Below are 22,934 nucleotides of genomic sequence, written 5' to 3' on the forward strand. Positions count from 1 at the left end.
GAATATACAGTTTATTTTCTCATCTTATGTTATTAAAATAGTTTATAGGTCTAATCAATCAATATCTGAAAGAAGAATTTGATTCTTTAATCTAAATAATCAAACGTTAAAGTTATAACTTTTAATACAATATTTTTATGGCTGTCAGAATAATCACAAACACAAAAGTGAAGAGTATCAATATTAAAATTATGACAATATATTTGTATTTACTCATATTAGATTGATTATTTTTTTGTTTAAACTTTACGTTAATAAACAATAATCAAATAACAAAATAAATACATTATAATAGCTTAATATCTGTTTTAAACAATCATTCCGTAATAAAACTTTCTATTATAGATTGATAAACTCTCGCTCACTAATTAAGTACTTAATTTCTTTTGTCAATTTATTTTAATCTACATCTCAATATATTTAACTAAACTAGCTTTGTTTATATAATTTGCGTTTAGCTTAAAAAAATTCAAAACTTTATAACATCTTAAAAATTGATTGAAAGAACTGGATTGGTTTTTTTTTTTTTTTAAATGGTAATTGTGTAAAAAGAAAACATCAAATACAACAATAAAATATGAAAGAAAACTTTACTAAAGTACATATCACAAAGTATACAAAAATTAATATCACTAAACTTTTATACAATTGCTTATTAACTATTCACCTAACATGGTTATGGGGTGGACAAATCTATGTCTAAATGGACTAGCTCTTTACAGTTTGTTTTTTAACTTACTCCTCTTGCAGGTTAATCCCATATCTTCTTTTATCTATTGCTTTCATTTGTAATTTAGTAATTTTTAAACAGATGAGCAATATTTAAAACAATTTGTATTTTAATTAAAATTCAAAATTCAATTTTACCTAAAATTGTTCAAATATATTAAAATTTAGCCATAATATAACATTTATATATTTATATTAAAACATTCAATTGTTGTAAATTTCATATGTATTAAAATAAACATATGTATTTTGTAATACAATATTCTATAAAAATATATAAAGAATTTTTTCTTTTTGTGTTCACATTTTAAAATATTAATTTTATTCTTTAAAATATAATTATTTATTAAATTTTTGATATATTTTACTTTATTTATCAATTATTATTCTTTCATCTTTTCTGATATATTTCATTCTATTTTTAATAAATATAATTTATTTTATATACTAACTTACAATATTATTATCTATTAATATATTTTACTTATAATATTATCATCTATTAGTATAATATTACACATATTTAAAATGTGTAAACACACGTGTGCAATGAAAAAGTGATTACGCTGATATTAATAACAGGAATAGTCAAGAAAGAATAAATAAAAGTAAGAAAAAAAAATTAAAAACTATTATTTGGTTAAACAAACAATAAAATGAAAATTATTAAAACAGAAGGAAAACAAAATCCGCTACAGAAATGTACTGCATGTATTTAATAGGATTGTGGCGCGGATCGCGATCCGTGCGAGGATAATAGAAAACACACAAATCGTCGATCCATATGCTCATCAACGGTTGGAATTTTAGGTTTTAAAGATTCTCTTAATTCTCCCAAACCTAAAAGATTTCAAAATTCCCCCCTACCTGTGTTCATTACCTATATACCCCCAAACTTCACCTTAGTCTTTTACACCAACGTCAAATCCCTCAAGCGTTTGCGCAGAATTCAGAATTTGATAAAAGGGTTTTTGGTGTGAGAGATCAATGGCACGTACAAAGCAAACCGCACGCAAATCCACCGGTGGTAAGGCGCCGAGAAAGCAATTGGCAACGAAAGCTGCTCGGAAGTCTGCTCCGGCCACCGGTGGAGTGAAGAAGCCCCACCGCTTCAGGCCAGGAACGGTGGCTCTGAGGGAGATCAGAAAGTACCAGAAAAGCACTGAACTTCTGATCCGAAAACTTCCATTCCAGCGACTGGTGAGAGAAATTGCCCAGGATTTCAAAACGGATCTCAGGTTTCAAAGCAGCGCCGTCTCTGCTCTTCAAGAAGCCGCTGAGGCTTATCTCGTTGGACTCTTCGAGGATACTAACCTCTGCGCTATTCACGCCAAGAGAGTGACCATTATGCCCAAAGACATTCAACTCGCACGCAGAATCAGAGGCGAGAGGGCTTAAATGTAGAATTTGCATGTGGCTAAACTTGGATAGGGTTTATGTGCTGTTTAGTTCAGATTTTAGGTTATGAAATGCTCTGTAATGTGCTTGAAACTTTTTATCGAAAAATTCGTTTTATTTCTAACATATGCAATATAGTAATTTAAGAGAAAAGCAAAGTTGAGTAAAACTTAGGTATGGTTTTCTTGAAATGTTTACTTAGTCAATGTTTCACCTGAGTTATTTTATCATATCTTTCCACATAGCTGGGTTTCCATAATCTATATTACTGATTATTGAGTAAAATTGTATTCGTATCAAAAGATAAATTTTCAAATCAGATTATAATTTTAATAAGCAAATTGTGCACTGTAAACAAAACTAATTGTGTTTGGCGATCAGAAAATAGTTAATTACTTGTTCAAAGATTATTTAAATTGTAAGAATTTATTAAGAAAAGGTTTATTAGTCGAATACAACCACATCACATAATCCTAAAACTATTCATGGTCTTATTTTGTATCCGTAACATTTTTTATTTTTGTCACAATGTTTTTGTAAAATTATGTTTTTCTACAAATGTCACGCTTACAAATGTTTCTAACAATCCTAAAATTATGTTTTTCTGTGTGATGTCACGCTTAAAATGAAGAGACCCGACGATTAACACATATCAGCCTTACTTGACCACACAGGTTCGACAAACTCGACTACCCAAACAGATGAGACAAACCTATTCATTTTTTGAAGGGTTTAGGGTAGATAAACCTTGTAAACCTATTCACTATAAGATACAATAATGAAGAGAGAAGAATATCTATTTTGAGACGAACTAAAGGTTCAAGCATACCTTCTGTTAAAACTATTTCTAACAGTAAATGAAACAAAGGTACAATCGATGCAATCTATGAAAACTTTGTAATTCAATAAATAAGATATAACAGTTCTGCATAAAATGGAAAGATAAATAAATAATAATCAATGGAGACAATTTCAATTTTAACTAGAAACCCTTCATTTTCTTTCATCTACATTTAAGCAACTGAATCCATGATTAAAGACAGTCTAAACAATCCTAACAGAGACAGAAGATTATGAAAACTCAAGCTCTCTCGCCCCTGATTCTGCGAGCAAGTTGGATGTCCTTGGGCATAATGGTGACGCGCTTGGCATGAATGGCGCAAAGGTTTGTGTCTTCGAAGAGTCCAACAAGATAAGCCTCCGCAGCTTCCTGCAGAGCAGAAACCGCACTGCTCTGGAAACGGAGATCCGTTTTGAAATCCTGAGCGATTTCTCGCACCAAACGCTGGAACGGAAGTTTTCTGATCAGCAATTCGGTGCTCTTTTGGTACTTTCTGATCTCTCTGAGCGCAACTGTTCCCGGCCTGAAGCGGTGAGGCTTCTTCACGCCGCCGGTTGCCGGAGCAGATTTTCTGGCTGCCTTGGTGGCCAGTTGCTTCCTCGGAGCCTTGCCTCCCGTGGATTTACGCGCAGTTTGCTTGGTTCGCGCCATTGGTGAGAAGAATTAGTGCTTGTTTAGCTGCAAAATCACTTCCAGATCCAAAATTGTTTGTTTGTAGTGTAATGGAACTATATTCCAAGGAAGATTTATACACACGACATAGATGATACGATATATCTGAGCCTTCCATTTTTAATTAATCTACGGTCACAATTGCGATCCATGTATACTTAAATGAACCAATGAGATTCGATTGTTGAAGCGGCAACTTTAATTTTGTAGCGTTTGTTGTTTCGTTTCATCGGAGAGCGCGGGCTACTTCAATTTTTTTTTTCAAGTTTAGATATTATTGTTGAGGCCCAGTGATATCTATTATTGTGAAACAACTACAAATACTTCCTTCGAATTTTTGTCATTGAAACAACTACAAACGTTACTTTTCTGGCTGATTCTCTCTGCACCTCCATTATTTATTTCTTCACCCTGTACACTTGAAAATTCTAATTTTACTCTCTACTTTAGAATTTTCATTTTGAGTTTTGAAATTACTTTAATTTGTCCGAAATTCAAACCAAATTACTTTAAAGTTTCCGAGTTGTCCCGTCCTGTTCCTAGTTGGGGAGACTCTACTTCAACTAACCCATGTGAAGGTGAATTTGTTCCAAGAACTTCACCATTAAGCCACACGTATTTTGTTTTTTCATATTTGTTACATTCGATGGTTCATCCACAATCATACAAATCACAATAGCTTCTGCACAAACCTAAGACCACTGCTAGGAGTAAAAGAAACAGCAAAATGCAGTGTGTTTGAAGACAACACGATTGAGTGGTAACTAAGCAACACATGTCTATACAGAGAAGAATGCAACAATTAAGGCGAAACATGGAAAAACAAGAACAAATGATTTAACGAGGAGGACAAGGGTAGTACTATATAGTATTATTATAGTATATACAACGTAACTTCGTAGCAACTGCTACTTCAGTTTACAATACGTTAATCCGAAGAAGGGATACACAAAAGGATAAAACTTTGTTGTGATTTTATGGAGGACAAAAAAAGAAGCATGCAATGGTGGCTGATAGCGGTAGGAATCCAAGAGCACTATATAAAGATAAAGACCCATAAATCCAAAGGTTTTGGGTTGAGAGTGATGTCAATGTTTTATGTAGTTGGACTCAGGTCTCATCGGTGTTTGTTCTCTTCAGTAAAACCCCTTCCTCTATATACCTAACAAGATGGTGTTTACTATTCATTCCTTAATTTTTACCCATAAAGAGACAAGGAAATTGGAATGATGTGTTTCTTTCAAGCTAGCGAGGATGAGTGAAAAGAAAGAATAATTTGGAAATGGTAAGGTTTGAAGTGGTACGTAAGCATTAGTAGTTTGTAGTTAATATGAATGTATGTGTGGGTCTGTGACAGAGAGACACAGTTCCGTGGTGTTTTGTCTGAAAGTCGAGAGAGGTTTCCCTTTTGTGTGCAAGCTTCGGATCTTGCCAGCCATTGTCACACTCTTTTATAATAAAATTCCTATGGTTGCTAAAGATGCCAATTATTGAAGAATAGACCGAAAGCTACGTGCTCTGGTGTGTGTGTTGCATGAGTAAACCTTACGCCATTGTTCATCCATATTTGGTCCCATTTCACATCCATTTTTGAAGGACCATGGTTCAGAACGAAATTGTTAGGTTTTTTCATTGGATAATGATACTATACTAACAAATTTTTCTTACAATATGAATCGACATATTTTAAGTCGATTTTGAATATAAAAAAAATAAAAAAATAAAAAATTACTTAAAAACTGATAATTCAGATTGTGAGATAAAATTGTCAAAATTTAATTGTTATAATATAATTTTCTTTTTTTATTAGGAAAGATTCTACAACACCGATGAATCATAAACATGACCTAGAAAACTTAAAAGATATTATTTTTAACTCAAAATATTAAAATAATAAGTGTCTCAAAATTCTTTTCTCAAGAAGAATTTGTTTTGATATTTTTTTGGTAGGAATAAGTTAAGGGTGTCTAAGTTTTACGTTAAAAAAAATGACAAAGTTAAATACAATGAAAAAATTTGTAAACCAAATTTTTTGAAGTTTTGGGTTAAATAGTAGTAAAATATGTCATTAGAATAAAGGTACTAAGATAGCTCCTTGATGTTTATTTTCAAGCATGGTAAGTTATTAAACTTTCAATTTCAAACACAAAATATGTAAAATATTTGGAATATGATCTTGCTGAATACTTTGTTGTTCCTTTTCACATATCTGTTGCACCAATCAACTCAAATTGTGACATCATAAACATCTTTCTCTTAGCATTAAGCAAGTGAAACAAAGGTGCCATTTTTTAACTCCAAAAGTAAAAACTGGTCCTTCCAATGAAATAACTCACCAATAATTAGTGTCTCGGTGAGAAACTCTCAGTAGCCATGAAAAACAAAAACAGCATCAAGAAGAGACAAAGTAACATTTTGAAAAGGAAACAATGTATGTGTAAAACTTTTTGTCATTCAATCCTTACTACGCCGGAAACATGCTAAATTAGTCAAAGAATCATTATAAACAGACCAATGAATCCAATGGTTCATAATCTACCAACTATGAATTGGATTCTGGTTGAAAATGAATCTCCTCCAGCTTCACTTAAAGCAAATTGCAAGACTCAAAAAATTAATTGAACTGTAACCTAAGTATCAACTTTAAATTTAACTCAATTCTATAAAATCATATTTTTATAGAAGATGGGATTTTCAACGCATTCACGTCCAGACAAATATATCTCGAGTGTAAGACTAAATATTAATGATTGATCTGATAGCGGTTCAACAGTGAATGAGATGATGGGTTCAACCAACAATAAATTTGACTAGTATAATTTTCGTATGACTCTAAAACCTTTAAGAACTGGACTTTAAACATAATTCAACCTTTCAAAACCAACTTGTAAGATATGGTTTGAACCCATATACCATATATCTTATCTTTAGTCGATGTGAGATTTTCAACATCCAAACTTAGTCATTAGTGACTAAAATTGCTTGTGGACTATTTATCTCAACTATCGTCTTTCTCAATTTTGTAATTCATATATTATGATATGCTACCAAAAACAAATATTTGATCATGGCCCTTGAACCGCTGCTTCAGCAACAACTGTATATGGATTGACTTCAGTCTGCTAAACCTTAAACCATTTAGCATTTATTCAGCCAATCGAATTTTAAGTACAAAAAAAAAACACCGTTTTTATTGAATGTTGTAAGAGCATCCTATGATTCGTTGGGTGGGAACAAACATTATATTTGGTGGTTAGGAGAAGACTGAACTTAGTCAAAACCAAATACATCTGTGTTCCAAAGGATAGCTAAACTACCTGCTATGTTTCTTTAGTGGTTGTGAAATGTTTGTGTCGTATTCCTTGCTCAAAGAAAATACAAGAATTTAATCAGGCATCTACGCTAATGCTATCAAATAAACAAGAAAAGACACTTTTTGCATGTGTTTGTTTAACAAATCCTACTAACTTCCCTGGCTGGGTTAGGCTTTGGGATCATAATTGTCATAAAATAATGTGATTGAAAGAAAAAGGGTGGTCACTGTCTCAACGAACTCCTCCTCATTAAACAATTCAATTGTCCTACATGGAATTCCATTTCCAATTATCCAACCAAGAAAACCTTCTTCAATTTCAAAACTACCCTATGAGGACTTGTACTTATATATGGCCTCACCAGGGCATTCTGTAATTTTCATTTCTCAAAGATGCTAACCACTTGGTCCCCACTCTGCCTTTCTGTCTTGTAGGATTCCTTGTCTGCAAGTTTTTGGATTCTTTTCAACCTTTTGCTTATTTTCCTTCTTTTGGCCCAAAAAACTGAACCCTTGCACGGCTCAATATCACTTCCACTGCTTGGACAATATTAACCTCACCCACTTCAACTCTCTAATGCTGATCAAATGTGAAACAAAAATACACAACATAATGTAACATTACTTTCCCTATCTCTGCATCATAAACACCTTTAACTGCTCAAATTTGAGGTCAACACATGAATTAGCTTATTGGTTTTCCAGTTTTGAAAATTCCCAATGACCTTTGGTTCCATTGACAGGTTTACCATCTTAATTTTCATGAAGGGTCACCAAGATTGCATGGAATAAATGATTGGACGACAAATTCAAATCCGTTTCTAAACTTTAAAAATAATGGATATAATCTTCTTTACCTAATTATGTTAAACAGTGTTTTAACCTCACTATTCTTCTTCTGGGGTTAAGACATTTAGCTAAATTTTTCATTCACCTACTCCTCATCACTGTCATATAAGGAGCAAGTGAAGTGTTTGATGGCTTTTTGAACAGTTCTTTGTAGCAGGCAACATATTGAAGTCACGATTACACTCGAAAGGTAAATGAGTGTTAAAGCAACACTAGGTTGAAAAAGTCTCCAAATTGAAAGCTGAACACTACTTCAGCTTAGGTATGATGAGGCAGCATATATAGTGGAAGAAATGGAACTTCCCATTACCACCTAATTCAGCTTTCTGGTAATTTTCCTAACGTGTGGGCATTTAGGTAAACTCAATTCACAGTGCTGCGATGCACCCAGAGTCAAAAAGGTGTAATCTTTGGTGTAGACCAATGCCAAGTAAATCACTTTCAAAGTGACAAAATCAAAAAATGAAAATTTATCAGTGAGTTTAGATTGACTTTTCCGATGTATGTATTCTCAATTTTTTGACAGCAAACTAACCAAGAATGCAAAAACTACAAATGGTAACTTTTGGCTTAACATGGAACCAACATTTCAAGATGCTTAACCAAACACACACACATCATGTACCCTTAGATATAAATAAGAAAACATGATTATGTGGTTAAAAGTTACTTATCTCAAACTCTTGTACCAAAAAGGAAAATTACTCCTATCTCTCTCTGCTCTTCACATGTGCTCACCATTAGTTTTCTTACGAGAACAGAGACAAAGCTCACTTCATTGGGTTTGAGACGTGACCCTTTGTATACCTCTGCTTCTCCAATATCTCATTCTTACCACAGATAAATAATAGCCATCAAACCAAATCCAGCCGTTGGATCCCACCACTTGAAAACCCGTTTTGTTCTTTTTCACTTGTCTATTAAAATTTTCAAGGATATCAATATTATTATAGTGCATATATTATCTTCTCGGCATTTACATTACATGCTCCACTCTGTTCTTTCCTCTGTTGTGCCTCATGGCTGCAACTGCAACTGCAACTGCAAAAAGTTTACAGAGCCATAACAACCAAAGCGTCAACGGCAACAACCCTGACATAACAAGGGAAGAAATTCAAACCGCCATAGCCAAAGCAGTGGAACTAAGAGCCCTTCATGCTGCATTAACGCAAGGAAGTAGCCCAGGCACAACCAACGTTAGATTCCCTTCACCTTCCCCTGCTTCTCACTTCTCTGCCCAAGATTACCCTGTTTTCACACCAGTAAGAATATGTAATTTGCTTCATTATTTTTTGGCATTCATCACTTTTTACACTATGCATGAAATATATTGAAATGAAAACATAAAACGAGAATTGGGTTTGACCTTTTTCTTTTAGCTTTTCATGGAAACATTAAAAATTGTGCCTCAAGTACTCAACTTTTTAGGACTTTTGCTCTGTCTAGCTTCTTCTTTTATGTTGAACAATTGGTCTCTAAACGATAGAATCGTTGGCAGAGTTATGAAGACGAGGCACATCAGAACCCAACAAGGAGTAGAACAGTATCAGAAAGTTGGGATGAGAATGGTGTAGATGGAGGGAACAGCATGGCTCCCTCAGATTACAAGGAGAAATCAAGTTCAAGAAAGGGGCTACCTTTTGGATTTGGCAACCATGATTCTCACATGTGTCCTGCTGATGATGCCAAATCTGTGAGTGGTTCTTGTACAAATCATATCACTGTTCTTCAAACATCGCCTGCAAATGACTACTTCAAATCCAGGAGGAGAAACAGTTCGGGGGATTTGAGGCCTTTGTCTTCCTGCAATAGGTGCAATCCTGCTGTCATAACTACTGAATATGAGAACACAAGGAACAATAGGAGTTCCAACATTGTTGTCCCCCTCACAGATTCTCATGCTTCTTTTCAAACCCAGCCAAAAAGTAAAGGTGTGATTTCCTGGTTGTTCCCTAAGTTCAAGAAGAAGCATAAGAATGTGAGTTCCCCGGCAAGAACAGAATCTGAGGAAGTCTCTCAGGTTCTCAAGGACATGAGAGTAATGTCGGTTGAGGCACTGAAGAGGGAACTGATGGAGGCAAATGAGAGTAGAGATGCTGCTTTGATGGAAGTTTCTGAGATGAGATCTTCTCTGGGGGACCTGAAACAAAAGCTTGAGTACTTGGAGAGTTACTGTGAAGAGTTGAAGAAAGCTTTGAGGCAAGCAATTCTCAGCAAAGAAACCACACATTCTGAAAAGTTTAACAACTCTCCCCATAGAGGAACACCCTTTGATGGAAATGGGGAAAATTTGATGCCTGTGAGTGAGGATGTTATGGTTGAGGGCTTCTTGCAGATAGTGTCAGAATCAAGGTTATCAGTGAAGCAATTCTGCAAGACCCTTATATGCCAGATTGAAGAAAATGATCAATCTTTGATGGACAACTTGAACTTGCTCCTCCAACCATATAGACTCTCCTTGAATTCCAAATACTCAAAGGCAGTTTTATACCATTTTGAAGCCTTCATAAACCAGGCCTTCTACCAAGACTTTGAGAACAGTGTGTTCCAGAAGAATGGCTGCACAAAATTCTTAGACCCTCGACAGCATCGTCAAGCACAATTCTCATCGTTTGTTGCACTTAGGAATTTGAGCTGGAACGAGGTGCTGAGAAAGGGGACTAAGTATTACAGTGAAGAGTTTAGTAAATTCTGTGACCAGAAAATGAGTTGCATCATCACTACACTGAATTGGACTAGGCCTTGGCCTGAACAACTCCTTCAGGCTTTCTTTGTGGCAGCAAAGTGCATATGGTTGCTACATTTGTTGGCCTTTTCTTTCAACCCTTCATTGGGAATTTTAAGGGTTGAAGAGAACAGAAGCTTTGATCCTCACTTTATGGAAGATCTGGTTGCTGATAGACAGAGATCACAAGGTTCAAACAGGGTTAAGATCATGGTGGTGCCAGGCTTCTATGTTCAGGATAGGATCTTGAGGTGTAGAGTTATTTGCAGGCACAAATCTGCACCCTAAACTAATGTAACTTGGAGATTGGTTTAATTTCACTGTTTATTATAGTTCATTCTCCTTTCTTTAAGTAAGTTTGTAACTATCCAAATGTATGCAGTAATAATGAATGATCGTTCAAAATGATTACACCTGTTACTAACCAAATTCTGGGTGCTGTATAATGAGGAGGTTGATTCACAAAATAATATAATAGAATGCTCATATAGGATCAACTTAGATTCACTCTCCTTATTTATATTTTTCATTCCTTAGTTTTTTATTCACTTACCGACTTTACTCTCATTAATAGATGATCTTTCTACATTAGTTTTCAAATTCAAGAGAATGAAAAACACTTGTCAAACAGAGTTTAGTCAAAAGATGTTTGATTTTAGGTAACAAAAATTTGGTTCTCCAATCAAACAAAGAATTACTTCTTAATATGTTAACTTATTATCCTAATCTCATCTAATCTATATGATAAGTTTGATTTATCAGCTTTTATATTTTAAATATAACAAACTCATAAAAGAAAAAGGTAATAGGGCATATTCATTTTCGTTGTCATTATTTTCAAGTAACTAATATATATATATATATATATATATATATATATATATATATATATATATATATATATATATATATATATATATTTGAACTCACTTTTAGCTTTATATTTTCATTTTATTCTCTTATTTACTTCCATATAAAAATGCTATTTATAAATAAACTCTTCTTTATTATATTCTATATTTATTTTTGCTTAACATCTTTGCTCACAAATAAAAGAAAGCATATATTAAGAAACTTAGTCCAAAACAATTCAATTACCTGTTGCAATTAATATTATGAACAAGAGTAGCTGAGAATCATTTTACATTTTTCTGTTACTGTTAGCGATTAAGAATTTAAATGACGAAGTTGCATATTGGGGAAGGGTGATGTGTGTATTATTTTAAATTCAAAAGTGGGGTCATGGTAACAAGAGAGAATGATACTAATAAACAAAGAACATTTTGTTAAACGGACTTGAGTTTTCTGATGAAGCAGAGGGAGAAAGATGACAGATTGGGAAAAAAAGCTGCTCTCAAGAGAGATATGATAAGGAACATCGTAAATGGTGAAAGATTCCTCGCGGAAAATCTATTAGGGACCATGAATGAGTTTTTAATTTGGTCCACTCTTCCTAAAAATAATCAATATTTGTTAGTTCACAGAGAATTTGGCTTCTCGTAAGAAAAAATAAATAATAAAAATTAGAATCATATCTTAAACCTGACTCCACTTTTATAAAGTAAGAAGAAAAAAATTGATAGGGATTATTTTTTTACATTTTTTTGTTAAAAGCATCATGAGTGTTACTTTTGATTTTTGTTTTTTTGTGTTTTTACATTCTGGCATATCATGTATTAAAAGTCTCAACGTGGTAATTTATATTCTTTTAAAAATATCATTGGTTCAACCATCGTATTTGTTTTAAAAGTTTCCACAACCACTGGTCACAAGCTGAGATATACTAAACGGAATTCACATCTTATTTCACTAGCATTTTGCTAGGATAGAAAGGGAATTTGAGAGGAATCAATTGAGAAAAAAAAATTAAGGAAATATTTATTAATGTGATTTGTGCATAAAATTTTGTAATGTAGGAATTGATAGAAATAGTAAGTTAATTTGATTTTATTTGTTTGTTTATAAACAAAGATGAAGTATATTTTGTACATATACTATGGTGTTTCCTTTAGAGTGAAGTCCTTCACCATTGTTACTCAATACATGCTTGCCGTGAGGGGAGCACTTATTTTAGAATATAATGCTTCAATTTTGCTAGCATTGTTCAATAAGCCTACTTTAGAATTAAGAAATTAAATGCTTGATATCAAAATGATATATTTAGTGCTCGTTAACATTCGAATTTATGTTGTGACTGGGCGTTGTAACCCAATGCCGAAATGTATTAACACAACACAGTATCAGCAAATTGTGCAATTTTAAAAGTCCAATCTTCGTTGATGATACACAGTATACAAGGTGGTTCGGTTAAAGAATCAAAGGGGGATAATCTTATTCTTGTTTTTTTGTACATTAGTCTATAGGAAAATCCACAATCATAGGTGGAATGCATCCCTCTACACTGATGTCTGATTGATTGCTATCCTAGACAGATTAACTGTGCATTACTGTTCCTTTCGCACTCTCAGACCCCTTCTGAAGGAATTTTGCTGCAACCAATGATAGAATCATGAGACACGTCACAATGAGACTTGAAATAGTGACATTCAGAAAAGAGAAGAAGTTTTTCCCACCTACAAGCTCAAGTCCTCAGGTAAGCTGATACTTAGAAAATACAGGCTGCACATTCAGCAATATTAACCAGATAAGAACTCAACAGCAGAAAGGTGATAGAGATACAAAAGGTCTAAAAATAATGTTTTGACGTGTTTGTACCAAATCTGGTAACACTAACATTTTAGAAAGGAAGATACTAAAGACCTACTGTTGTCTGCACATCCACAAGAACACTATTGATTCTTATTACGAGTTGCTAATTAATATGCATATTAATTTACTCTCTTTGATAGATAGAAATGTGACAGTGAGCACTTATATGCATTAAAGATCTTCCCTACGTAGCAATAATAAAAGAAAATATATCCTCAGCTCTTGAGAAACTATTTCATCAGAAATGAGATTCTGACCTTGCAGACATGAAAGCCATCCCCAAAAAGACAGCCTTAACAGATTGCTTCTGTCCGGCATAATCAAAAGCCAGAGGCAACATTTCATGAAGCGTCAAAAAAGCCATAACTCCACCAACTGTAATTAATCATCATAGAATAAATCTGGACAATAACGTACATTCTAAAAATCTCATCGTGACATCTAGATCCTGTATCATTGCATACCTGATCCGAGTAAACCTTCCAGAATCTCAGGGCTTAAGCTGCTAGGGAATAGATAGGCTACAGTGAGAGAAAATAAATCATCACAATTAGTTTGACTACACAATTCAAACATATATCTAAGAAATCTTGAGTGCCAACAATATAATGAATGTACATAATTAAAACATAAAATCCAACTCTATAGTACAGATAGAGATTCAATGGATAAGGTCGAACACTTGAACTGCGTAACGCATACCCTACCTGATCCCTAATATTGAAGCATGACATGCTTCTTCATTGTTATAATACCACATCACTTTAATTCTTGCTTTCAGGTTCTTTAAAAAGAAAATCAAAGTCTATTGGGCTAAGCAACATACATCAGATGATATACCTACAATTATCACTCCCAGGGGTTCAGCAAAGCCAGAAAGTGATGCTAATTTGAATGCCTGCCATTTACTAGAATACATCCAGAATAAAAAGGTTATTATTCAATTTAACATGGTTATTTGCACAAATTCATTTAACATAGCAACAAGAATCAACATTTCAGATTAAGCAATTATTCCAGCAGTTATTATACCACAGAAGGACATCAAGATTTGCAAATATACACTGTAACCCAATTTTCATAAGAATTTATCATGATTTGTATATATAGGTACTATCATTTAAATCAAAAAATACCCTCAAGCTTCTTGACCTTAGGTTAGTCTCTTTTTCTGTTGCAGAGAAAGTGAACAGAAAAAAAAAAACCTTCTACCGTAAAACTACATAGCATTATCGCCACAAAATGAAAGGTTTTGGTTCACAAAAATAGCCATCCTCTCTATTCTCACCATCAGACACTACGACCACTACTGGACATAAATAAATAAACCTAAAATATTAATCATATACATCAGCGCAAAAAATTGAGATAACAATTCCAGAATCATCTACTCAGAGCAATATTTTCCCTCTAGTGTCTGTTTTTATATGTATGAATCAATATTTCATGCGCATTTTTCAGCCAGAGTATATAGGACATAAACCCTTTACGCTTGAATATAACCACTGTAATTTGTCAAATGTAATTACAACAAATACTAGAACCAACAAGAGCCCTTAAGATCATTATTACCTTTGTGTCGCAAAATAAACAGGTAGTGCAACAGCAACACCCTACAAAACAAAACATCGATAAATTACAATAAAACATATACAGCATTTTAATTTATTTTTTTCAGATTATAATGTGGATAGTAAAAGATGTCAAACTTAAAAAAAATGAAAAAATAATATAAAGACAAAAAAAGCATCGAGGATTATAAGGAATTACTTCGTTATTAATTTAACTGTATCTGGAGTAAACAAGTTTCATCACAAAAAGAAAGTTTATACCTCTGGGATATTGTGCAAAGCAATGGCCAATGCCAAGTTGATGCCAACACGGAGGCCCTGTTGAAAAAGCGTATCACAAACATCAAATTGACATGACATTAACAAGTATATCAGGGAGGATGTAACATGAGTATTGCTTCAACAATTAATGATATAATGTGACAGATCAATATGCACATGCAATCAATAAGTTCATATACCTTCATGGATCCAAGGAACACTGCCATTCCTTCTGGAAAATTGTGCAAACTTATGCCTAGTAAATGCACAAAAAAAAAAGTAACAGAGAACTCAATGAACAGTGAAAACTAAGAGAAAAAGAAAAGTGAGAATTGAAGTTGATCAAGTCTCAAAAGGAACTTTTAACTACTGAATACCAAACTCCGAGAAATTCAAAAGAAAATTACTTTCATATTTCTCAAATATTTTTGTTCCAGAAAGAACTGCATTGTAAGAAAAACATAGGTTTGAAAGTACCCAGACAAAGGGTTCACATCACAATCATACCTACTGAATTGAAGTTGATCAGGTCTCACAAAGAACTTTTAACTACTGAATACCAAACTCCGAGAAATTCAAAAAGAAAATTAATTTTCATATTTCTCTAATATTTTTGTTCCAGAAAGAACTGCCTTGTAAGAAAAGTATAGGTTTGAAAGTACCCAGACAAAGGGTTCACATCACAAACGTACCTACGGCTGTAACAATTCCACTGAATAAAACCTGCCGGCGATGCTTTTTCATAGTATCCTTGCCTCCTTCATCTCCATTTTTCTAATTTCAAGCATGTCATCACATCTATCAAAATATATATCTATGTAGATATTATACATAGCAGCCCCAATGCCACTTTGCAAAATCAACATTACAGAGGCAGCAGTTATTTGTAAGAACAAGTTCATTAAAAACCTTTCTGCCCTTGACATCAGAAGTGGGAGCAAGAGTTGGCTCTGGGATAAAACTGGCCACAACACCAAAGAATATCACCCCAGCAAAAAACTACATGAATGAGAAGATAAAACAATTGCTCAGAACTACTAGGAAAGAAGACAAAACAAAAGAATAAACTATTGCTACTTTATGATGGTGGCAGAAGCACACATCCTACCCAAAGGTTGCCTTTCAAGAAGCCCAGTGAGTTCAAAGCATTGTGAGCCAAATCAAAGAACGATATGCTGAGCATCAAACCAGCAGCAAAACCCTTCATGAAGTGGAATAATTTCAGAAAGCATACTTGAGTAAACTAACCAACAAATGGAATTTAGAAACAGAGGGGTATAATGATTATAAATCAATCAATACATTCTAGTAACTTAAAAAAAAAAAAAAAACACTAAAACCACCTGTAGTAACCCGAGCATCTTCAAATTGGGAGTTTGATTGACAATCACAAAAAGCGCACCTGTTTCACAACAACCAACAACTTATTACAATTACGCACAAAAAAACGCAACGAAAATACACTTCAAACTCAAAAGACAAATGGATAGAAAACAACTGAGGATAAGCTTTCATCAAGGGCAGGAACTAACATAAATAAATAGAAAAATGACCAATTGAAATAACAATTAGTATTCTGAAAGTGTGAAAAACAGTCTGCAACAGGTTTGCGACAATAACACAACAAATAAGCAACTGAAACAACAATCAGCAATCCAAGAGACTTCACTGACTCACCAATAGTTCTAAACTTACAATGCATGACACAATAGGAACGGTGAAGCTAAGTGAAAGAGCCGAGAAATGTACCGAGAGAAGTGCTGACACCACCAACAAGTGAAAGAGCAAGAGCTACTGCAACCTGAGAATCCATGCCTCAACCTCAACAATGTCGGGTGAATTTAGCGTTAGGGTTCTATTCGATTGGGTGACCTAATTAAACGATTCTTATGAACTAATTTTCAGAAACAGAAGCCAGTGATGATGATGACACACCCACTCACTGGACTCACCCTTACCCATGAATGAACCACGCCGTATATATATTTTAATATTTTATTTTTATTTTATGTTAAACTAGTATTTACTTTTCCGTTTAATTCGAGGTGTATTTTGATAAATAAATGCAGGGTTGAAAAAACAATCATAACATAACTATTCTTTAATCAACATAAACGTCATTGCTCACGAAAAAAATATCCACAATGATCACTAATTTGTAAAAATCAACGCTCTAATAAATAAATTTGGAAACTCTTGAATTTTTATTAAATTTTATGATTTATTAAGTATTTAAAATTTTTCAGAAAATATATCGTTTGATTTTTCTATGAATTAAGTAATATAACTATTAACCAATGGGACCATTATTTTTCCATTTTACTTAATTTATAATTTAATAAAATTATAAATTGTAGAATAAATTATAAAATTATATGTGTTGAAAGTAAAATGATGAGATAACAGTCAAATTATTTAGTTAACAACCACACCGCTAAATTAACAAATGTTAACTAAGAAATTTTTTAAGATATAGACAACAAAAACAAAAATTTAATAACGACTTAATTAAGTTTGTTTTCTTTAATTGGGTAACTTTTAAAAAAATACACTGTTGATTAAACTCAGACTATTTTACAAATTAAATTTATCTACTTTATAACAAGTATTTTGATAGGATTAATATATTTTTAAAAAAATGATTTATAATATAGAATAATTAAAAAACAACATATAAATTAAATTAAAAATGAAAACAAATTATTTTATTATAAAATTATGGATAGTTTTTACTATACTTATTTTATTAATTTGAAAACGGCGTGAAAACAAAGCAAGAGAAGAAAATTGAAAATGTTTTCAAGTGGAAAGCTGAAAGCAACAAAATGGATTATTCCTTTTATTTTTTTAATATATTCAGTTTCACTCTAGTCTATGTCGGTATATTACTCTTTTGCAATAAATAAATCACTAGTTAGAATCTTGAGATTATATTAATAAATTATTTTACTCTATACCTTCGCAGAAAAATACTTTAATACTCTTTTCAAACATTTTCAAAACCGGTTAAGTAGATTATTAAGAAACAATTTGGTTTAATTCAAAAAATAATTTTAAATATGGTTTGCGTTGGATGATTTTGGTTTATGTTAAATGAATTTGTTAGATCGTTTCACAGCTATACAATGGTAAATTTATTTATAAAAAACAGTTAACTTTATTTGTCTAATGATTTTTTGTTTCGGTATCATATTATCATATTATGTTCTTTCATCTTGAGTTTGATTTGATTGTTACTGGATTTTTTTATTCAACCAATAGTGAATTAACCCCCTCATAAAGTTTTCTCTTCATCATAAAAAACAATTTCAATGTTATACAGTTCACAAGAAATTGAATATTTAAAATGAGTTTTATGGAATTACTTTTGGGTGAATATTTATCAAATTGTCAGCAACAATATGATTTTTTTTTAACTCAATTTTGTTTATTTATTGTACATATTATTGACAATTGTTAGACATTTTCTTTTCATATATTACATCTTTTTTTCGCCTAAAACTTCCATTATTTTGTTGTAATAAACATGAAAAAAATAAAAGGAAAAATGTTTTAGATAAAAGAAAACAATTATTTGATTGCATTAGAAAGGTATTAGATCAATCATGAGTCTTAATCTATTGAAATATCTTTCAAAAACATATTTTTATTTCATTTTTTTTGAAAGGTATTTAATTGGTTGTCCATAATCGATATAATATGAGTATATATTAAAAATTAGTTGCGTAATTAATCTATTATATCTTTGACATATTACATCAGTACATATTAAATCGATTGTAAAATGATATAATATATGTTTCTGAACTGAATTAATATATGTATTTTGTACTAATGCATATATGTCTTTCCATATTTATTGATATCTTCTTTAAAATTTAATCAAGTATAAGATAATTTGACAAGCTATATTTCAATCACTAATATAGTGTGATAATGTAACAAGTAACACCTCAATCATTATATAAATTATTGATGTTTAATTAAAAATTGAGAATGTATAAGTTTTGAACAATTTTAAGAATTTTCAACCATAATTTGTTTTTCTTTTTAAACTTAAACACATCTATCTTAGTTTTATCAAGTATAACCATGTCATGCAACTATATTCATCTACAAAAGAAATAAAATAATTGTTTGGCCATAATAAAGACACTTCAAAAGGACCACACACATAAGAATATGCAACATGTAACAAACCTATAACTTTCATATGCATGTGTGATTTAGAAGCATTTATTGATTGTTTACAAATGAGATAATCTTCACAATTTTGATGAGACATAGAAATACTAGAAAGTTCAATTACCATTTCATTGTACTAATCGTTTTAAGCCATTGAAAGTTAAATGACCAAACGTCACATGCCAAACGCGAGACTCGTAGTAGTTTTGGCAGCCACTTACGACCACTAACTAACTGTTTATTTATTTTCTTATTTGGTTGGTCAGGTTTTGGTATAAATTAATATTTTATCGAAATATAATATTTTATTAAAAAAAGTAGTTATATAGCAGAAGACTAAAATAAGCAATGTTGTTCAAACACGTAACCACTTCGATCGTCAAAACAGTTAGTTGGCTTTCTTTTGACAGAAATTGACGCAAAAAGTGTGGAAGAAAGAAAGAAAGAAGCTCCAAAGAAAGAAAATGGCAGAAGAAAAAGAAGAGGTTTTGCTGTTCCCGTTCATGGCCCAAGGACACATCATCCCTTTCCTTGCATTGGCCCTGCACTTAGAGAAAACACAGAAGTATCACATCACCATTGTTAACACCTCACTCAACATACGCAAGCTAAGATCGTCTCTTCCACCAAACTCTTCCATCACTCTTTCAGAAATCCCTTTCACTCCCTCCCAACACGGTCTCCCTCCCAACACAGAGAACACCGACGCCATACCCTACAACCTCGTCATTCGACTCATCCAAGCCTCCACCACTCTCAAACCCGCCTTCACAAACCTCCTACGCAGCATCCTCGTACAAAACAAAAACCGCAAGCTCCTCGTCATCGCCGACATCTTCTTCGGGTGGACCGCCGCCGTTGCCAAAGAACTTGGTGCCTTCCACGTCATCTTCAGCGGCTGTGGCGGCTACGGCCTCGCCTGTTACTACTCCCTCTGGCTTAACCTCCCCCACCGCCGCGTCGACCCAGCGCAAGAATATTTCACCTTGCCGGATTTTCCCGAAGCGCGTGACATCCACCGCACGCAGTTACCGAATAACATCGCAGAAGCTGATGGCTCTGACGCGTGGTCGTTGTTCCAACAGAAGAATCTCTCCGGGTGGGTCGACTCGGACGGGGTTTTATTCAACACGGTGCGCGAGTTCGACTCGGTTGGACTGGGGTACTTCAAAAGAAAACTGAACCGGCCAGTATGGGCAATCGGACCAATTCTTTTCGCGGGGTCCGGTTCGCGCGGGAAAGGTGGCGGAATCAACCCGAAGCTCTGCACGGAATGGCTCGACGCGAAACCCTTCAAATCGGTTATTTTTGTTTGCTTCGGCTCCATGAACACGATATCCGCTTCGCAGATGATGGAGTTAGGTAAAGCCTTGGAACGGTGTGGGAAGAGTTTCATCTGGGTTGTGAGACCGCCGATCGGGTTCGACATAAATTCGGAGTTCAGAGAAGATGAATGGTTACCCGAGGGTTTTGTGGAGAGGGTTCGGGAATCGGGGAAGGGTTTGGTGGTTCGCGATTGGGCGCCCCAGTTGGAGATTCTGTCGCATTCTGCGGTTTCGGTGTTTCTGAGCCACTGCGGGTGGAACTCGGTGCTGGAATCGCTGAGTCAGGGGGTGCCTATTCTGGGGTGGCCGATGGCGGCGGAGCAGTTTTTTAACTGCAAGTTGTTGGAGGAAGAGGTTGGGGTTTGCGTGGAAGTTGCGAGAGGGAAGAGTTGTGAAGTAAAGTGTGAGGATATTGCGGAGAAGATTGGTTTGGTGATGGAGGAGACAGAGAAAGGGGTTGCGATGAGGAAGAAAGCTGGTTATGTGAGGGATATGATTAGGGATGCTGTGAAAGATGAAGATGGATTTAAGGGTTCTTCTGTTAAGGCCATGGATGAGTTCTTATCTGCTGCTCTGTCCTAAAAAACAACATTCTGAAACAGTAATTCATGTGCTTTCATGTCAACCAGTGTTGTCTATGAGTTAAACAAGGTAAAGAGTTATAAACTCATTGGCTTGGTCAACAAAATCGCGATTTTGTTTGTATCTGGGCTCTGAGATTATCCTCTGACATGTTTTGCGGTTGTTGTACTAAGTTCTGTTTGTGATTCCTGAGACTCTAAATAAGGTTGATATTCCTGGGAGGTGTAGGTTAGGTTCCAAGATATTGGGGTGAATTGTGGCAAGTTTTTAATTCAGAAAAAAAAGAAAAAAGGTTCTGTTCTTTTAGATGCATACATAACTGGATGTGCCGACATTTTGGATCCAGGGGAAGGGTAAAATTAAAAACGCAGAGGTGAAGGAATATAATTATATGTTTGCATATATAATGAGAATTTTCTTTTTTACATATTAGTCACTACTTAAAAACAATATTATAAATTTTTTTCTGCCTTATTTTCTGATAAATAATTGTCAAAACTAAGAATGAAAAGGAAATATAATTGTAAAAACTAGGAACGAAAAATATAACTATATATACACAATAAAGTGGAGCATGTGCGTATTAAATTCTGTCTGATTGCTGCAAGTCAAAACATTGTTGATGGTTTTAGAAATGTTAGGCTTTGGTACCAAGATCTGACGGGTGGTTGCAACGGTGAAACAAGTTTTTAATTAAGGAAAATGATATTTCAACAAAAGTATTGGAGAAGTTTTTTATAATGGTGACGTGGCAGCGATTTTTTTAAATTTTTATTATCAAAATGTAAGTTAGCACGTGCGGTGGGAAAGAAAAGAAACTGAAATTAAATGTAAATTAGAGAGAGAAAGTGAAGAAGAGAGAAAGGGGAAAAGTGAGGGTGCGAAGTGAGAAAGCATTTCGAGCGAGAGAGAGGAAGCAAGGTCGCCAGAGTTTCCGGTTCATTGAAAGCGTGTCTCCAGCAAGCATTTTGTCGTCGTTAGTGGAGGATAGTTACAGTTTTCGGGTAGACTATCCAGAAGACGAAGCTTTTGGAGTTGGTAGTGTTTTGCAAACTCTGCGGCCACCTTCCTTCGTCGGCGGCAACCATTTGCTTGGTATTGTCCCTATTGTTCGTCGTATCAAAACTTAAAGTGGTTTATTCACTAAAACTATGTTAAACATCGTTTTGGGGAGTACTGCAAACGTATGTGGGGAGTTACAATACACTGTATGTTTAAAATGTTCCAGCTTTCACTAAACTCAATCAAGTGTACCATTCTGGAACATTGAACATTCATTTAGTCTCTCAAAATGTAATTTCTATCATCAAATGAACATTCAAAGGAGCATTTGCCTAAATTCAGTATAGGGAAAGCACAGTACTGTAACCAAAGTGGGGACTTACTCATTAATATGTGGGGAGTTACATGTATGTTTTTGCCAGTACAACGCGGACTGGAGTGAAGGTCATTTATATACTCAATTTGGATAATTGTTCATTCATTAAATGATTTCCAAAGTCTTCTTCATGCACCCAAGCTCCATGAACTGATCTGGGATCTTTGTCAAACAACACAAAATCGAAATAACAGATATCAAAACTAAGTGGGGAGTACGGAATACCTATGTGGGGAGTAAGGAATACCTATGTGGGGAGTTACGCACAATTTTTTGACTGTACAGTGCAGACTTGAGTAAAGTTCATTCATATACGGTAATTGCATCATTGCTCTTTCATTCAATCATTGACAAGGTCTTCTCCATCACCCATGGTCCATTAACTAAACTGGGTGC

The 22,934-nt window shown here is 33.9% G+C and overlaps 5 protein-coding genes across 7 annotated transcripts; 3 read left to right on the forward strand and 2 right to left on the reverse strand.

The window, feature by feature from the left end:
• The first annotated feature begins 1,586 nt into the window (after positions 1 to 1,586).
• Positions 1,587 to 2,296, forward strand: LOC114184930 (histone H3.2). Its single transcript, XM_028072340.1, has one exon. It carries the CDS (start codon positions 1,717 to 1,719, stop codon positions 2,125 to 2,127), a length of 411 nt encoding a protein of 136 aa, XP_027928141.1. The 5' UTR covers positions 1,587 to 1,716; the 3' UTR covers positions 2,128 to 2,296.
• A 716-nt stretch (positions 2,297 to 3,012) lies between these two features.
• LOC114184046 (histone H3.2) lies at positions 3,013 to 3,703 on the reverse strand. The gene has a single exon (XM_028071280.1). It carries the CDS (start codon positions 3,617 to 3,619, stop codon positions 3,209 to 3,211), a length of 411 nt encoding a protein of 136 aa, XP_027927081.1. The 5' UTR covers positions 3,620 to 3,703; the 3' UTR covers positions 3,013 to 3,208.
• A 4,798-nt stretch (positions 3,704 to 8,501) lies between these two features.
• On the forward strand, positions 8,502 to 10,938 carry LOC114185955 (IRK-interacting protein-like). 2 transcript variants are annotated; one of them, XM_028073945.1, is made up of 2 exons: positions 8,502 to 9,064; positions 9,301 to 10,938. In XM_028073945.1, exons 1-2 carry the CDS (start codon positions 8,822 to 8,824, stop codon positions 10,813 to 10,815), a joined length of 1,758 nt encoding a protein of 585 aa, XP_027929746.1. In that variant the 5' UTR covers positions 8,502 to 8,821; the 3' UTR covers positions 10,816 to 10,938. The 2 variants fall into 2 exon arrangements, with proteins under 2 accessions (XP_027929746.1, XP_027929747.1); XM_028073946.1 differs by having other exon boundaries at positions 8,835 to 9,074.
• Positions 10,939 to 12,767: 1,829 nt separating this feature from the next.
• LOC114183392 (zinc transporter ZTP29) lies at positions 12,768 to 17,041 on the reverse strand. Of its 2 annotated transcripts, none has more exons than XM_028070405.1 (13): positions 16,818 to 17,041; positions 16,412 to 16,470; positions 16,177 to 16,269; positions 15,978 to 16,067; positions 15,761 to 15,842; positions 15,269 to 15,324; positions 15,069 to 15,125; positions 14,809 to 14,849; positions 14,077 to 14,144; positions 13,701 to 13,757; positions 13,494 to 13,611; positions 13,105 to 13,146; positions 12,768 to 13,016 (listed from the first exon to the last, which is right to left on the reverse strand). In XM_028070405.1, exons 1-13 carry the CDS (start codon positions 16,879 to 16,881, stop codon positions 12,992 to 12,994), a joined length of 852 nt encoding a protein of 283 aa, XP_027926206.1. In that variant the 5' UTR covers positions 16,882 to 17,041; the 3' UTR covers positions 12,768 to 12,991. The 2 variants fall into 2 exon arrangements, with proteins under 2 accessions (XP_027926206.1, XP_027926207.1); XM_028070406.1 differs by having other exon boundaries at positions 13,101 to 13,146; positions 16,818 to 17,040.
• Positions 17,042 to 19,603: 2,562 nt separating this feature from the next.
• LOC114185785 (UDP-glycosyltransferase 92A1) lies at positions 19,604 to 21,562 on the forward strand. The gene has a single exon (XM_028073701.1). It carries the CDS (start codon positions 19,718 to 19,720, stop codon positions 21,158 to 21,160), a length of 1,443 nt encoding a protein of 480 aa, XP_027929502.1. The 5' UTR covers positions 19,604 to 19,717; the 3' UTR covers positions 21,161 to 21,562.
• Positions 21,563 to 22,934: the final 1,372 nt, after the last annotated feature.

Source organism: Vigna unguiculata, chromosome 5 (genome assembly GCF_004118075.2).
Source record: "Vigna unguiculata cultivar IT97K-499-35 chromosome 5, ASM411807v1, whole genome shotgun sequence".
NCBI classification, from domain to species: Eukaryota; Viridiplantae; Streptophyta; class Magnoliopsida; order Fabales; family Fabaceae; genus Vigna; species Vigna unguiculata.

What these genes read in the sequence shown, in the direction of transcription:
- LOC114184930 (XM_028072340.1), top strand. Translation starts at nt 1,717, where the DNA reads ATGGCACGTACAAAGCAAACCGCACGCAAATCCACCGGTGGTAAGGCG.
- LOC114184046 (XM_028071280.1), bottom strand. Translation starts at nt 3,619, where the DNA reads ATGGCGCGAACCAAGCAAACTGCGCGTAAATCCACGGGAGGCAAGGCT.
- LOC114185955 (XM_028073945.1), top strand. Translation starts at nt 8,822, where the DNA reads ATGGCTGCAACTGCAACTGCAACTGCAAAAAGTTTACAGAGCCATAAC. An exon ending in ATTACCCTGTTTTCACACCA is followed by an intron (nt 9,065 to 9,300) that starts GTAAGAATATGT and finishes AATCGTTGGCAG; the next exon opens with AGTTATGAAGACGAGGCACA.
- LOC114183392 (XM_028070405.1), bottom strand. Translation starts at nt 16,881, where the DNA reads ATGGATTCTCAGGTTGCAGTAGCTCTTGCTCTTTCACTTGTTGGTGGT. An exon ending in TGGTGTCAGCACTTCTCTCG is followed by an intron (nt 16,471 to 16,817) that starts GTACATTTCTCG and finishes GTTGTGAAACAG; the next exon opens with GTGCGCTTTTTGTGATTGTC. An exon ending in GGAAGGTTTACTCGGATCAG is followed by an intron (nt 13,612 to 13,700) that starts GTATGCAATGAT and finishes GATTAATTACAG; the next exon opens with TTGGTGGAGTTATGGCTTTT.
- LOC114185785 (XM_028073701.1), top strand. Translation starts at nt 19,718, where the DNA reads ATGGCAGAAGAAAAAGAAGAGGTTTTGCTGTTCCCGTTCATGGCCCAA.